Genomic DNA, 15,999 nt, shown 5'->3' with positions numbered 1-15,999 from the left:
AAGGGTACTCTCATTGTCACTGATTATGTTTAGAAAATTAAAAGTTTATTTGATGCTTTAGCTTCTTTTGGACACTTTCTCATTGATGTTGATCAAATTCATTATCTTCTTGGTGGTTTACCTACTGAATATGATACCTTTGTGCTCTCTGTGACTACTAGACTAGATTATATTTCTTTTGCTGAAATTCAAAGTTTGTTACTTACCTTTGAAAAGCGCTTAGAGAATCACCCTTCACAATCTGTATTGGATTCTCCTTTTGCTAATTTGGCCAATAAAAAGAAAACCTTCAATCGCAATCACCCATCTTCTCATAAGCTTCAACAATTTAATAATGATGGTGGTTCTGACAACTCCAAGAAAACTTTCTATAACAACAATAATCACAATAGATCTAATTCCAAGAACGCCACTGTGGTTTGTCAACTCTATGGATATCCTGGCCATACAACAGCTACTTGCCACCATTATCTAGAACTCATTGCCAATAAGCCTACCAAGCAAGCTCATACAGCCTCATCTTCATGATCTGCTCGTGATGAAAATTGGTATCCTGATTCTAGAGCAACCAATCATATGACTTCAGATCTTGGGAATCTCTCTCTTCACAATGGGTATCATGGAATAGATCATATCCTGGTCGGAAATGGTACGGGTCTAGACATTTCTCATATTGGCTCTTTTATTTTGAATACTGATTTTGGGTCAATTGTCTTGAAAAATATTCTCAGAGTTCCTAATATAACTAAGAGCTTGCTCTCTATTAGCCAGTTTTGTAAGGATAATAATGCAACTTTTATTTTTGATTCTACTGGCTTCTCTGTTAAGGACAAAGCCATCGGGAAAACTCTCCTCCAATGACCGATTAAGGGAAGGCTCTATCAACTAAAGATAAATTGCACATCTACAGCTCCGTCAACATTCATTGGTGAGAAAACATCGTTTTCAGTATAGCATTAGCGGCTAGGACATCCCAGCAAGCGAGTAGCTACCCACATCTTATCTTCATTTCAGCTTCCAGTTTCAAATAAGGACATATCTTTTTGTCCATCCTATCCACTAGGCAAGAGTCATACCTTGACGTTTTCTAGTGGTACTTTTGTTGCAAAGTATCCATTAGAACTTTTATTTTCTAATGTTTGGGAACCAGCCCTTGTCTCTATAAGACATGGTTTTTGCTATTATTTGATTTTTGTTGATGCTTACAACAAGTATATATGGATTTTTCGTATGACCTCTAAAACTTAGGTTGTCTCTATTTTTATTATTTTTAAGAAGAATGTGGAGAATTTATTGAACACCTCTATCAAAACCCTACAAACAGATGGAGTTACAGAATACAAACCACTTCTCCCTATTCTCTCTGATTCAGGCATCACTCATCGTCTCTCATGTCCTCATATTTATGAACAAAATAGGGCTGTAGAATGACGCCATCGTCATATTGTTGAAATGGGTCTCACCCTCCTGGCTATGACTTTAATCCCCAAACATTACTTGTATGATGCCTTTGAGACTACAATTTTTTTAATTAATTGGCTCTCTTCTCCAATACTAGACATGAATTCTCCCTTAGAGTGTCTCTTTGGCACTAAACCTGATTACACTATGTTGCGCACTTTCGGATGTGCTTGCTATCTGCATCTCAGACCCTATAACCGTTCTAAGCTGGACTATCGATTCAAGCATTGTTTATTTCTAGGTTACAGTTTACATCACAAAGGGTACAAATGCTTGGACTTAACATCTGAACGTCTATATATTTCCCGTAATGTGGTTTTTGATGAACATACCTTCCATGCACTTTTGGCAGCCCAACTCCACCTCCCAAATCGGCTATCAACACTATGGTTGACCCTCCTATCGTTACATACCCGTGCACCTCTCCTCAGACCATTCCCGTACCCATCGACTCCACCTCCCCTAGCCCACCTATTATATCTACTGGTGTTAGTTCTGCCGAATTGCTACCATCATCATCAACCCCGTCAGATACGCCCTCTTGCTCCACTGCGACCCCACTTAATGCTCACCCCATGATAACACGAAGCAAGAGTGGCATTCGCAAGCCAAACCCTCGTTATGCTTTGGAAGCCTCTGTTGACCCCGATGTTGAACCCTCTTGCTACACTATTGCCAAGAAAGATCCCTGTTGGGTAATGATACCTGGGATCTTGTACCTTCACCTCCTCATAAGAACATTGTGGGAAATAGATGGGTTTATAAGATTAAGAGACGTCCAAATAGGTCCATTGAAAGATACAAGGTGTGATTGGTGGCACAAGGGTTTACTCAACAAGTCGGTATTGACTTTGCTGAGACTTTTAGTCCGGTGGTTAAACCAACCACTATTTGGTTAATAATATATCTCGTAGTTCACTATGGCTGGAATCTTAGACAACTTGATGTGAGCAATGCCTTCCTTCATGGCTATCTCAGTGAAGAAGTATTTATGAAACAACCTATGGTTTCGTTGATCCAGCACAACCTCATTTTGTATGTCGTCTTAAACGTTCCCTTTATGGTTTGAAACAAGCCCCGCGGGCCTGGTTTACTCGATTAAGGGATCATTTGGTTCACCTTGGTTTTCTGGAATCCCGAGCAGATAGTTCTTTATTCAGGTGGTAGACTGACACTTATGTCATTTTTCTTCTTATATATGTGGATAACTTATTTATCACTAGCTCTTCTACTTCTTCACTTACTCAGCTCATCTCTCAGCTCTCTACCACCTTTGCTCTTCAAGATCTTGGGGAAGCTCATTACTTTTGGGGTTTGGAACTGCATTGCAGTTCAGATGGGGTGCACTTATTCCAACGTAAATATATTCATGATCTTCTCATCAAGACCAAGATGCATGAGGCTAAACCCGTTCATACACCGATAGCAGCATCTACCAGACTTGATGTGAGCAATGGTTCTCCTCTTCCAGATGCCATCGAATATCATAGTATGGTGGGGGCACTGCATTATGTTACCCTTACTCGGCCAGACATCAACTTCTTAGTTAACAAAGTTTTTAAGTTTATGAAAGAACCCACTGATGTTCATTGGAGTGCAGTCAAGCAGATCCTTCGTTATCTCAAGTCCACAATTGATCATGTCATTACTTTTTGTGCTTCTCCAGAATTGGCTCTCAAAGCCTTTTCTGATGCTGACTGGGCTAGTTGCCCTGTTGATCGTCGCTCTCAAGGTGGTTTCTGTGTTTATTTGGGTTGTAATCTGATTTCATGGAGCTCTCATAAACAGTCCATGGTTTCTCGCTCCAGCACAAAATTAGAATACCGTAGTCTTGCCTTTACTGCCACTGAAATTCTTTGGCTCCAGATGTTACTCACGGAGCTTGGGTTGAAGCTCCCTTGCCCACCTGTCATTTGGTGCAACAATTTGAGTGCCAAGTTTCTCTCCTCCAGTCCTATCCACCATTCTCGCATCAAGTACATAGAATTGAATGTTCACTTTATATGGGAAAAAGTTGCAGACGACCTTCTGCTGATCAATCACATTCTCAGCCATGATCAGATTGCAGACATTCTTACTAAATCGCTGCCGCCAACACGGTTTCATGACCTTACAACCAAGCTTACCGTCTCCAAGAGACCGCTAAGTATGCGGGGGGATGTTAGAGTATCTCAATAGTTATGATAGACTTGTAACTGGGATGTATATCTTTGATAGCTATCCAAGATAACTGATCATGGTTATCTAGGACAGTTATCCTAGATAACTGATCACCTTATTTCATTATTGTGTAATTTCCTAGATAAACTCTAACTCTAATTGTTATCTTCCGTACATAGTTATCCTCTTGTAACTTCTCTATTTAAATGATTCAAGAGACCAGTCATCATTGACTCAGTCATTCCATTCTCATTATTTTTAGTATTGCTCTTATACTTATTATTCAAGGAATATATTCTTTCAAATTTGTTTTCTTGATTGAAGAAACCAACTTGATGCTCAACCAAAAGGAAAGGTTCTGGCATTCGATCTGTTTGTAGCTAGTCGGCCATGTGAATGAATGGATGACTGCATCTTTTTCCAAGTCGGAGACAACCAAATATTTGGAACCTGGAAAATTAATTAATCTTCTTTTCAAAAGACAAGAAAATAAATGGATCAAACAGCAGCTAAACAGTGAAAAGTAGAGCCACAGTTCACATGTGTGAGAACAATACGAGGTACAGACTTGGTACTTGAAACTGGGTGGCAAAGCTTTCTGGCACTACGCCTACCTCATGAATATTGAGAAGAAACTACGGATGGGCTTTCAAATATGCTTCTCACGTCCTCTTCAACATGCAGCAGATTCTCCAAAAACAATAATAGAAGTGCATATACTTGGTTACTGAACTCAATAACCAACAAACTAGTTCTTGGAAAGAGGCCAAGTTGTTGAACTCATTCTTCTTTGGGAAACCCATTGAACGTTTGAAACCTCAATCTCATAAAAACATTTTTCAGGAATCTGGGTCTAAGTTTCAAATGATCCACCTCAGAAGGCACGTTGATAATTAAACTTTTTTTATGGGCAAAATTGTATTTTAATACCTGGTTTGTATTTTGGAGTTAGTACCTGAACTTCAAAACGTGCCACTAAACTACCTGAACTCCTGAAAACTACAAATTTATTTCCTGTCATTAGTAGTCCATTAGTTATTTATATCATGTGACATGTGTGGCTTAATTTTTTATAAATACCAAAGGTTATCCTTTTTAATATTTTTGAGACCATTTTTATTTGATTGTCTTCCTTGTGAGGACGAGAAGAATTACACATCTTCTTCGGCAATCATGGCGGTTTAAATCTCTCTTCTTCGGTAGAAAGGATAGGGCATAAATTGAACAGTGGTGGCCCAATATCAGCTGAAAGGGATTTAAACACGGCTATTTGGTCATTTGAAAGGGTATTTGTGTCCTTTCACATGCCATCTTATATCAGTTAACAATTTTGGACTAAACTGTCATATTTCAAAAGTTCAGGTACTACGTGGCATGTTTTGAAGTTTTTTGTGCCAAAGTGAGATTAGCCCGAAAGTACAGAGTACTAAACTGCAATTAATTTAACCTTATTATTATTATTATTATTGTTATTATTGTTATTATTATTATTATTCCTAGGATAATCTTGAAAGAGGTAAAAGCCCAAGGTTTTATATAGTTGCGTTCAAATTTAGTTTTCTCAACTAAGAATTACAGGTTCAACAAATCAACCACTTGAGTTCTTCTGTAGGAAATGAACCATGTTAAGCTTAGAGTCAAACGTCTTACAAGTGAAGCTAAATACTAGTACACTGCTTCCTTTTAGTTGTAGCAATCAATTCCCAGCAGATTTGACCAGATTGTTGTATGACCCAGGAAATGGTTTAATCGATCAGGAGTTGCCACTAAACTTCTAATGCCTAATCTGAACACTGCTTCTTACTTAGATTTACCTCTCATCTCTCCGTTTACTAAAAAGTAATAAAGCAAAAGAGCATGTATACAGTGATAAGCAAACCAATAACATTTTGATGTGTACACAGCTGCTGTTGGGCCAATGTAGGCTCTCAAATCTCAAAAAACACTGTTTGATTCTGCTGAGTAAAACTGAATTCACAAGTGGATGACAAAGGCCTAGTTTAGTTGTTAAGGGTACAGAAGTCAGTGTTTCAGGATAGAAGATGAGATGGACTTGGGCCATGGTTGGTAAGGTAGCAGAGTAGCAGCCATCAGCTCAGGGCCCAGAAATTAGTAGTCCTTGAAAGTAGAGGCCATGGTCATGGTGAATAAGCTTTTCTCAGTTCTCTCATGCATATATGCCACCTTGTTTTTTTAGATGATTCTCTTACCTTACGGGTAGCTGCTTCCTCAGTGGAAAAAGATTCCTTCCATTTTCGTAGTCTTGTGCTTTTGGTAATTTGGAATTATTCTCAGGAACTTCTGGCTGAGGCCTGAGTGGTAGAAATTACAGGGTCTGTTGTTTAATCACGCTCACCACCTTCCTGTAAGCACTAAGCAGTAAGATTCCACCATCTATTCGAATTATCCAGAGTCATTCTGTAAAGCATAAACAATGAAATTCTGGCGTAAGCATAACTTCAAATCACGCTCCAGTATAAACCCAGTACAAGTCCCATGAAATTCAAATTTCTTAGCTTAATTTCTTTCCCTCTGAGTTCTGGTGAGAGTCACAAGTGAACAATACAGGCTTGTTTTTCTGCATTGGCTATTTAGGGGGCGTTTCTATCACATGAATGTTTTTTGTTTTCATTTGTTTTTTTGAATCTTACATCACCAAAAAATAAAACATGTTTTTTCAAGTTCGTTTTTGTTTTCAAAGGAAAAAACAAGTTGGTATTGTTTTAAAAAACAGTACAAATTTTTAGAACCGACAAAATATTGGTTTTTAAAACGAAAACAAAATTGTTAATATAGAAATTTTATGATTTATAGAACATGATGTTGAATAATAAGCTGAAAGCATACTTTTGAAACTAGATTCAAGAACATGTTTTTATGTTTTTGGTTTCAATTTTGAAAACACACACAACCGAGACATGTTTTTTATATATTTGTTTTTAGAAACAATCTGTTTTCACATAAGACCGGAGTCCACCTTGATTACACTTTGTGAAAGTACTTTCTTCAAACAAGGGTGAAAAAGAATAAAAAAAGTAAAAAAACTCTAAATAAACCTTTTTGCTAGGTGGGCTGAAAAATCAACATCATCGGTAGAATTATTTTGGGTTTTAAAATCTTATCAATGAAATTCCTTTTTGATTTATTAATGGAGATCAACCTCATACCCCAGCGAAATTATTTTGGCTTTTGATCTCTCACCAGTCACCTCTCACCAATGGATAAAAAGCCTCTTTTTTTTTTTTTCTTTTACTCACTGTCTCACTTGGTTCATCAATCTCAATGAAGATGAAATATCTTGCTTTTCTGTCAACATGTCATACATTGATTTCCGATGACGAAACGTCCTGTTTCAGTCTCCTTTGCATCATCATAGGCGGATAGGTGGAGAAATCCACTTCTGGTGCTGTAAAGCTCGCCTAAAAATCCAAGATAGAGATCAAGCTCAAGGTTGGAGATCAGGCTGTCAAACCATCAAAATTTACCACAAGCACTGGCATCAAGGGAAAACCGTATATGCAGGGTTTGAAACGAGGGATTCAGCTTTGGAGGTGACATAAGTCCACGATCAGGCCCAAGCCCTTGCCGATGATCCTGCCAGAACAAAGAATTGTCCACCATTATTTCACTTGGTTCATCGATGTAAATGGAGTTGAAGAAGAAACATCCCATTTTTCTCTTGATACATCAATTTTCCGACGAAACCAAGACAGTCCTCCATCAGTTAAGACAGACAGACGACCTGCAGAAACGGTGCAGGATAGAGAATGCAGGAGATCCGGACTCTCTAAGAGGTTAAGAGGGAGGCCATTACCCAATACAAGTCCTCACTTTAGAGGGTCCAGAATTTTTGTCAAGTTGACCACTATCGGACTCAAGTCTCTGTTCTCACGCCTGTCGGCCCGAGATTTCACCATTGCACCAGGCAATGGCCCCTTGAGAGCTAATGAATGGGATAATCTGCTTTGTACAAGTACAAGAGATGAATCAGATTTAATGTGGTCAGAAATGGATATTTCCACCAGACACAAGTGTATTGTGTCATCAATATGACCATTACATGTATCACATCTCTACGGTTCCCCAAAACACTTACCACCACTACCACAAAAGAAAAGCAACCATTTGGATGCTAAAGACTATATTATAGTAGTCAGAACAAGTGGCCTAGGACTGACGGATCAAATTTTTATATCATTAAGTCCAGATGGTTGAATAAACAAGAAAATTATCTTAAAATACAACCAATGAAGGCGACTGTTGAAAAGCTTATTGGCATGTATAGTTGTCCTCCGTCTTATTTGGGTATGACTAAAATATCCTTGATCAGTTGCATGAGTACATGGACCAGTTCTACAAAATAATTTTAAGGGGAAATGCCGAATTTCTTCACAGCAGAAACCTCTTTAGGAAGTTTTCAGAATTGTGATGTACAGTCTAATTCCTGCAATATAAAGTTCGAAAAATCAGTCAAATTCACACATAACATCTTTAAATGAAAATGTGCTAATAGATCACCATGTAATGAGATATGAAACTTGTGATCAATGCTTTAACACTTGATCATAGCAATCAGACGGATAACGTTTTGGAACATTATCATTTATCTGAGTATTCCAAATGACTACTACAGATAATTTAATAGGTACAACCATATGAATCTGAATGGATTGGTTTTGTTGCATGAAATCTCCTTAATGGAACCACATGCAAGGGTGATTCTACTACCTACATATATGCTGCTTGTGTTATACACACACACACACACACATACAGCAGTTTACACAATATGGGTCTCTTTATGTCCTTAGACCTGATGTGCAGACTTCAGATTATAATGTTCACTCTCAAACAAAATGTATAGTAGTTTCTGCCACTTACTGTTTCAAGAAGAGAATTAGCTAAGGAAACAGAGCCTGGTAGAGAAGCCCGGTGTTCTCTGGAAATCCCATCATCAGATTAAGATTCTGCAAGGCCTGACCAGAAGCTCCCTTCACTAAATTATCAATCTGCATCAAAATTTCCAGAGTCAAGTTCAACCCAGAATGAGAGCATGGGTTGCCCTCATTGCTACAACTAGAGAGAATTTTCAACAGAACATGTGAGGGAGTTCAACATACAACAGATATGATTATTGCTCTTCCAGGAATTCGATCCGGAAAAACATTCATGAAGCAATAGTTAGATCCTCGAACATTTCGAGTGTGAGGAACTGTTCCTTTCTCCAACAAGACAACAAACTCCTCATCCTGAAACAGACATTTAACAAAGAATTAGTAAATACAACTTAAAACCACAGTTTTGGAGGACCCAGTAAGATATCCTGTTATCCTGCACGCTTTTCAACAAGTATATGGAAGTGTGGAAGCCACAACCGCAGTCCATTTAATGGATGTCACATGTAGGAGCAGGTAGAATGTAGATTCTTCCTGCCTACCCAAAAATGTTCCTTTATCCATATTTTTGGTTGTCAATATTGAAACTTTTACTCCAGAAAAAGCATTCTCACAGAAACCCATAAAATGCTTTATCATATTTGGTATATATACCTCATAGAAGATCCTAAGTTGGTGGTACAGATCCTCATATGTAACTCCTGGAGCCATTTCAACATATATTGTTGATTGCATTCCACGACTCTAATAAGCATCAAAAGTTATTAACAAGTTAATTATTTCTCTAAAAATATCATAAATAATCAGAGAAGAGTTAATGTGTAAGATGTTAATTCAGGCAGAACTTTTACCATAGGCATTAGATGAGGAGTGAAGCTGACTGTTACTTTTGAATTTGAAGCATCAGAAAGTCCCTGCTCAATTTCCGGAACTGAAAAAAATAAAAAAAAAATGATTGCAGATTAACATCTATTGTCATCTAGCACTTCATACTTCTCTTTATCTTCAGAATTTTCCTTAATTAATATATAATACTAAAATTAAAATAACTGGCAGTTGGCACAAATCCACAATAATCTACCATCCATGCAGAGTATCTAATATATGGATGTTTAAACAATTTTAAATGTTATGGGGCAACCACCAAATTCAGGTATTGTCATATTGGGCGCACCAAATTCTCTCTTTTTTTTCAAGAAGAAAAAAAAACAAAAAAAAATAGAATTGAGTAATGAAGAGGGCTATATTGATAGGTAAGGGTGAAATGATGATGCTCCTTTAAGTTTGGTTTCATTCATCATCCATCCCAGCTGAGAGATTGTCCTCACCAAATATTGACATGATCAAATTGTTCTATCTGCTCTTTTAAAGTGTTCTTAGCATGTAAATAACACAGTTAACATGCATTTGTGATCATCTGAAGTCCAAAAATATTTATTTTTGGATGTGTGGCATATGTACAGCCCAACTTTAGAAAACCTCTTAAAAATTGTCATGCCGCTACTAGGTCTAACATGGTAGACAATTGATTAGCTTAAGCAATGCCTAATACCCAAGCCAAACACCCATGTTTTCAATCTTATGCTTGAAGAATATAACAACACTGGATTATGTCAACAGAATGGACATTAGTTTTAATAATAGCTAAGAGCTTGTATACTAAAACAGATAAAAAGAGACATTTACCCATGTTGGTCCCAACTATCTGGGGTCCTGGGATGGGAAGACTTGATATGGACCCAACCTTTGGCATTTTTTGCACAAGGTGGCCTCCCTAGATTTGAACCCAGGCTGTGAGCCCAATATTTTAGCATTGCACCATGCAATGGACCCTTTGCATACTAAGACAGATGTTAAACTTAAATGCTTACAAGTGAGGATAGCTTTTTAATGTACTGTGGGAGAATCCAGTCTCTGAAAATACCATGACGGTGCTTTGTGATGCCATAAGAATTAATGCCTTCAGCTATTTCAGTGTATAAATTTGACTCCTTAGCTCCACGCCCTGAAATATGTACCTAATATCAGAAGCTGCTCAGAAATGTCACAAGTAGCTTCTCACATTTACTTCAAGAAATTGTAGCATAGATACAAGGGAGAAAGTGAAAGATGAAATATAATATTGACCTGCTCCACTCACACCAGATTTTGAGTCAATAATAATATTTGTCAGTTTCACAAGATTAGCCTGCATCCAAAGGCAAATTACAGACTGTAAGGCATAAAAACACTAAAAACCATGTTTCTAGACCTTAATTGTGGATTTATGCACTAAACTGCCAACTTTTTTTCACTTTCAAGTTGGCAATACAAACTGGCAACCTTATATTATCAACAGGCATTTTACATTTAAAGAAAGGAAATGCTACACAACCATCAAAAAGGTTCCAGAGGAAAAAATAAACGGTTCTCAAATTCTTCAGAATCCAAAAATTAAAAGAGAGAGAGAGAGAGAGAGAGAGAGAGAGAACCTTAGTATAAGAGACTGCATTGAAGATTTCAATTGCCTATACAGTTTGGTATTCTTTTCTTTTTCATTTTGGCATTATACATTTTGAAAGAGGTCATTGCTTGATGCAATGGTGAAATTTCAGGCTGGCAAGAATGCAGATTCAATTCTGAGAGAAGCTACTTTGTGCAAAAAATGCCAAGATTAGGCCCATATCCAGTCCAGCCCTCCCAAGATCCTGGAAAGTGGACCGACATTGAGTTTTGGCATCTTTTCAAAATAGTAACCAACTTACTGCACAAATTGTGAAGTATCACCAAACATTTCTCATCTAGCCTCTGATTTTTTAGTTGATTCATAGTAGCAAAGGTCCTTTTCCCATCTATTTTCAGTTGGATTCAGAACCTAGAGTTTCTTGTATTTTCAGTTCGATTCAGCACCTAGAGCTTCTTGTATTTTCAGTTGGATTCAACACCTAGAGCTTCTTGTATCCTACTATAAGTATAATATAATGATATTCCCTCCTGCTTAGACACTCTTATCAAATATTGGAAAATATGTTATGGAAAACAAAGGCTCAACAATAGACCCGTATAACCAACTAGAAGTACATAGAAATAATGAATTTCAAGTATAACATAGTAGATACAAAACCTTGATCAAAGGAACAAGAGGAAGTTGAATGGATGTAGGATAGCAACCAGGATTGGCAACTAGCCGTGCATTCTGAATTTCTTCTCTTAAAACTTCTGTCAAACCATAAATTGCTTCTTTCTGCATCCAGATAAGCAAAATAGACTAGTTAAATTCATACCTCTTCACAAAAAAAAAGGCATAGAAAAAAGAAAACAAGAAAGTAGTTAAGCATATCCTAAATTAATACATGTCAAGCATGAAGAGATCAAATATACATATCAATCAACTCTGCCCAAGGTACATATCTGATGTGCAAATCATGAGAGAATTAAGAAATATGAATTACATACATAGCCTGAGGAAATTCATTTTTTTTCTGCAAAGCCCATGTAATCTTTTATTATCAATTAAATCACTTTTAACCTATCTACATTAATAAATGATTGCAAATTTATCCAAAAAAAAGGTTGCCTAGAAGATGCAAATACCTATAGGGAAAATGAAGAGTTAGTAACCAAAACTAGGAAAAAATAATCATAGTGAAAACCCAAAAAAAAAAATCTAGTTGATCACATTCTCAGAATTCCTTCTATGAACAACTTTTCCAGCTACATTGAACTATTTTGGATCACTATAGTGTAAAAGTAGTTCAATAGCATTTAATTAAATTAAGACAATAATTCCTGAACAATGAAAATATGCAATTTTTTTTTGAAAAAATATGTATTGAAACTTTCAAAGAAATGAACCAATTATCATTTTCTAACAGAAATATTGAAAAACTTAAGCAGATTTGATTACTGCTTGTAGTTGTGATAAAGAATAGGAGAGAATTTTTAGAAAACAATGAGCACCTGCAACTCTGGAGCCCTATGAGGCTGACCATACCATTCCTCATACTCATCAATATTTCTTAGCCGGAAATCCTGCAAAATCATCTCATTTTATTTTCTATACTAAGTACACTGAAACTAAAGAGGACTTCTTTGAAATGCATTTAACAAGATCATGAAATTAGACAAACTAATTGTACTACGAAGTGCAACCAAAGCATACAGCAGAAAGATCAACAATCTTCAGCTCCTTGGGAAGGCCCTTGATGATTTCCTGTCACAATAAGGAAACAGCAGGCTTAGTATGTTAAAGTTAGGTGGTCTCGTCATGAAAATAAAGTTACTATATGTCATATGTGCTCCGGAAAGGTAGGCTTCATCAGACCACAAAAACCCTCTCTCTGATTGAGCAAAAAGGATATGATAGAGACAGAGAACCTGGGTTGTTCCATGTGGCAGACAGCAAAATACAGCATCTACATTAGAAAAATCTGCATCTTTGATTGCAACCATATCTGGCAGGTTCTGAAATCCAATAAGAATTCAAGCAACATATCTGTATTAGGAAAATTTGACAATATGCCAACGGTAACAATTACCTTGCAGGATAAGAAACAAAAAGTGGCTTATTTCAGGCAACAATTAAAAAGATTTGCAGACCAAAAATAAATAACAGTGATACCAAAAAGCTGCAACTTGCCAAAGCTTGGCTAAAAGGGGCATCTAATTGCTATAACCTTTTTATAGTTAAAGAAAGACCTAATTAATAAAAAGCAACACAAGGGTGAAGGAAGCTGTGCAGCCCAAGCAAAAAACAAAGAGCTTCCAAAAGATGTATGTCTACTTGGTGTAGTTTGATTACTTATTGGTTGTTTGCAGGATTAATATTATAATGCAATGTGTGTTTGCTAATCTTCTACATAGAATGAGTAAACCATTTGCTCAGATTGCTTATTAATGTGCTTATTATTTATTTAGCATTTTCAGCATAATCAACAAAGGATAGTGGGATCACAAATACAAAAAGATATTAATTTGTAATTGACTTGAAGATTTCTATTTTCAGAAGAACTAGAGAGCCAGTGGCCATTGCTTGCTTCAATGGTAAAATCTTGGGCTGACAATCATGAGAATGTGGATTTAGGCTTTAGAGTGATCACTTCATGCCAACAAAAGCTGGAGGGATAGGTCCAGTCCAGACCTCCCAAGACCCCAGATAGCTGGGTGCCTGGGACCAATATGTGCAATGGCCTTGGAATGTGCTTCTATATTTTAATCCCAAGAGCAACCCAACATATCCTGACCCTGAGATGGGCTTTGGCAGGGATCTACAACCAGCTTAGTTTGGAGCTTGGGTTGGGTTATGCATGGGTTAACCCTTCTACATCTGGTATTGGGCTTAGGTTGGACCTAAACCTACCCCAACCCTGCGCATGGGAGCAATTTATCTTTTAATAAATAAGCTCCCAGAACATCCATTTTCGTAACCACAAAGAAAGGAGAGTACTTAAAGTCTGATTAACCATACCTGTGTAACCAAATGAGGAAATACTGATCCTATTGATTGCCCTGCTTTTCTATCGGCAGTCATCAGTGTAATATCAAAGTTTGGATGATTGGCAATGAGTCGAACAATCTGCAAATAGGAGATAAGCTCATTAAAACTTGAAAGTTGAAAATAATTTAGAAAAAAATAGAAAATATCATTAAAAAATTTACATTCACAAAGAAATCATAGGCAAAAGCAAATTTATCATGTAGAAGTAAGTTAGTGAAAGTTGTAGCAAGAAAAAAGGAAACTTTTGATAGGTCTAACCACATATTGTTGCAAATTATTCTCAGAATAGATATAACAACCCAAATCTGGATATCTTGCATATGGGGAACTCTTTTATCTTGTAAGTGAAGCATTAAGTATCTTCGTCAATTCATTGTTGAAGATTTTGATAAGGAAAGAATTTCGAAAAATTTACCTCTGAACCAGTATATCCACTTGCTCCAAGAACGCCAACGCGAACAATATCTTCAGATTTCTGTGCCTTTTTCTTTGCAAACTGCAGGCTCCGTGGAGATGACGCCACAGAACCTTTAATGCAAAACCTCCGTCCATCTAACTTTCTAACTGTCGAAATCTTCACTTCGTCCTATCGGTAGAAATGAACTTTCAGTGTCGGTACGTTCTCAAACATTTATATTAAAAAAATAGCACTCATGGGGAAAATAAAGAAAATAAATAAAACCTAAATCCAAAAAGCCAACTTTCTCTTTATGAACTTAACAATGCATAAAGATTACGAACCTTCCAAAAGCATCCTCTGTCTAAAGAAATCGAACTGAACGCCGCCGAACTCATTTCGGAGGAAGTAAAGTGACAGTTTCCACACGGGAAAGCGTCGAATAAGCACAGAGAACTGCGAAATGCTTGCTGCTTAAATAAGGATGTTTCTGGGGATCGCAGAATGTGATTCGAGTAAAATCGGAGAAAGTTTCAAATAATCAGATGCTCGGGAATACTTTATTAGAGATATGTTGAGCTTCTGGTACAAGTGAAATGACTTCTCCAGAGCTGCAATGCCGCAACCGTTGTATCAGATAAGCTTCTGTCGGATTAGGGTTTCCTGTGAGGAGAATCGAAGGTTTTTTAGGAGTGAAAAAAAAAAAGTATCAGCATCACCCACACGAATGTGCAATGCTCATTTGCCTTAGATGAACAGCAGGGACCCGTACGAATGTGCAATGCACGGATATTTTATGGCAACAAAGTGGATTCGGCGAGGTGTTTATAAATTGGGAAATTGTTTTAAAACTCCATATGAGTTTTCAGTATTTTTCTTAAATTCATCGTAACTTTTTAAAATGTCTTAATTTACCGAATCATTAACTACGTTAAACAGATTAACCGGTCTTAATATATTATTATTTTAACCTTTATAAAAAATATAAAATTTATACAAAATAAATTAATGGGTATTAATATATTACCATTTTAATATTTAGACATCAAAAAAATGAAAATTTTCAAAAAATATTTTCAAATATAAAATAAATAAAAACATAAAAATTACAAAAAATATAAAAATTTATAGAAATTGCAAACAAAATAAAAAATTATTTTCAAATTATATAAACTATACAAATTGGAAAATATAAAAATTGTAGAAAAACACCAAAAATTATAGAAAAACACAGAAGTTGTAAATAAATAACAAAAATACAGGAAAGTTTATAGATTGTAGAAAATAGAAAAATGTAAAAAAATGGAAATTATAATAACATTGGAAATTATAATAAAACACTAAAATGCAAAAAAAAAACAAGAAAATTAAAAACTAAAAAGACCATTTTCCTCTAACTCACCATTCAAGGGTAATTTGGTCATGAAAGTTGTTATTTATGCTGACATGGGCACCTCTGTTAAGCATTAACATTGCACAAATGGGAAGTAAGTTTTAGAAAATAAAAACTTACTAACATAGTGAGTTTTAGACATTTTGAAAAGTTGTGATGAGTTTAAGAGAAATGTTGAAAACTCATTGTGAGTTTTAGACAATTTCCCTTATAGTTT

At 36.3% G+C, this 15,999-nt stretch overlaps 1 protein-coding gene and 1 long non-coding RNA gene across 2 annotated transcripts; both read right to left on the bottom strand.

The window, feature by feature from the left end:
* Positions 1-5,899: 5,899 nt before the first annotated feature.
* On the bottom strand, positions 5,900-7,239 carry LOC148877722 (uncharacterized). Its single transcript, XR_016098750.1, has 3 exons — positions 7,107-7,239; positions 6,945-7,040; positions 5,900-6,039 (listed from the first exon to the last, which is right to left on the bottom strand). It is a non-coding gene; the product is annotated as an uncharacterized LOC148877722 (long non-coding RNA).
* A 556-nt stretch (positions 7,240-7,795) lies between these two features.
* On the bottom strand, positions 7,796-15,256 carry LOC148877721 (Putative N-acetyl-gamma-glutamyl-phosphate reductase). Its single transcript, XM_088942843.1, has 14 exons — positions 14,734-15,256; positions 14,408-14,578; positions 13,963-14,070; positions 12,873-12,959; positions 12,658-12,708; positions 12,456-12,527; positions 11,620-11,739; positions 10,644-10,704; positions 10,441-10,521; positions 9,368-9,447; positions 9,171-9,260; positions 8,742-8,870; positions 8,503-8,630; positions 7,796-8,065 (listed from the first exon to the last, which is right to left on the bottom strand). Exons 1-13 carry the CDS (start codon positions 14,785-14,787, stop codon positions 8,523-8,525), a joined length of 1,212 nt encoding a protein of 403 aa, XP_088798969.1. The 5' UTR covers positions 14,788-15,256; the 3' UTR covers positions 7,796-8,065; positions 8,503-8,522.
* Between the last annotated feature and the right edge of the window lie 743 nt (positions 15,257-15,999).

Source organism: Nelumbo lutea, chromosome 1, assembly GCF_056320005.1.
Source record: "Nelumbo lutea isolate HS-2025 chromosome 1, American lotus-T2T, whole genome shotgun sequence".
Classification (NCBI taxonomy): Eukaryota; Viridiplantae; Streptophyta; class Magnoliopsida; order Proteales; family Nelumbonaceae; genus Nelumbo; species Nelumbo lutea.
The sequence above is the reverse complement of the archived record's forward strand: the minus strand, read 5'-3'. Positions and strand labels throughout refer to the sequence as shown.

What these genes read in the sequence shown, in the direction of transcription:
- LOC148877721 (XM_088942843.1), bottom strand. Translation starts at nt 14,787, where the DNA reads ATGAGTTCGGCGGCGTTCAGTTCGATTTCTTTAGACAGAGGATGCTTT. An exon ending in GTGGATATACTGGTTCAGAG is followed by an intron (nt 14,071 to 14,407) that starts GTAAATTTTTCG and finishes TCCTATTTGCAG; the next exon opens with ATTGTTCGACTCATTGCCAA. An exon ending in TGCCACATGGAACAACCCAG is followed by an intron (nt 12,709 to 12,872) that starts GTTCTCTGTCTC and finishes TTATTGTGACAG; the next exon opens with GAAATCATCAAGGGCCTTCC.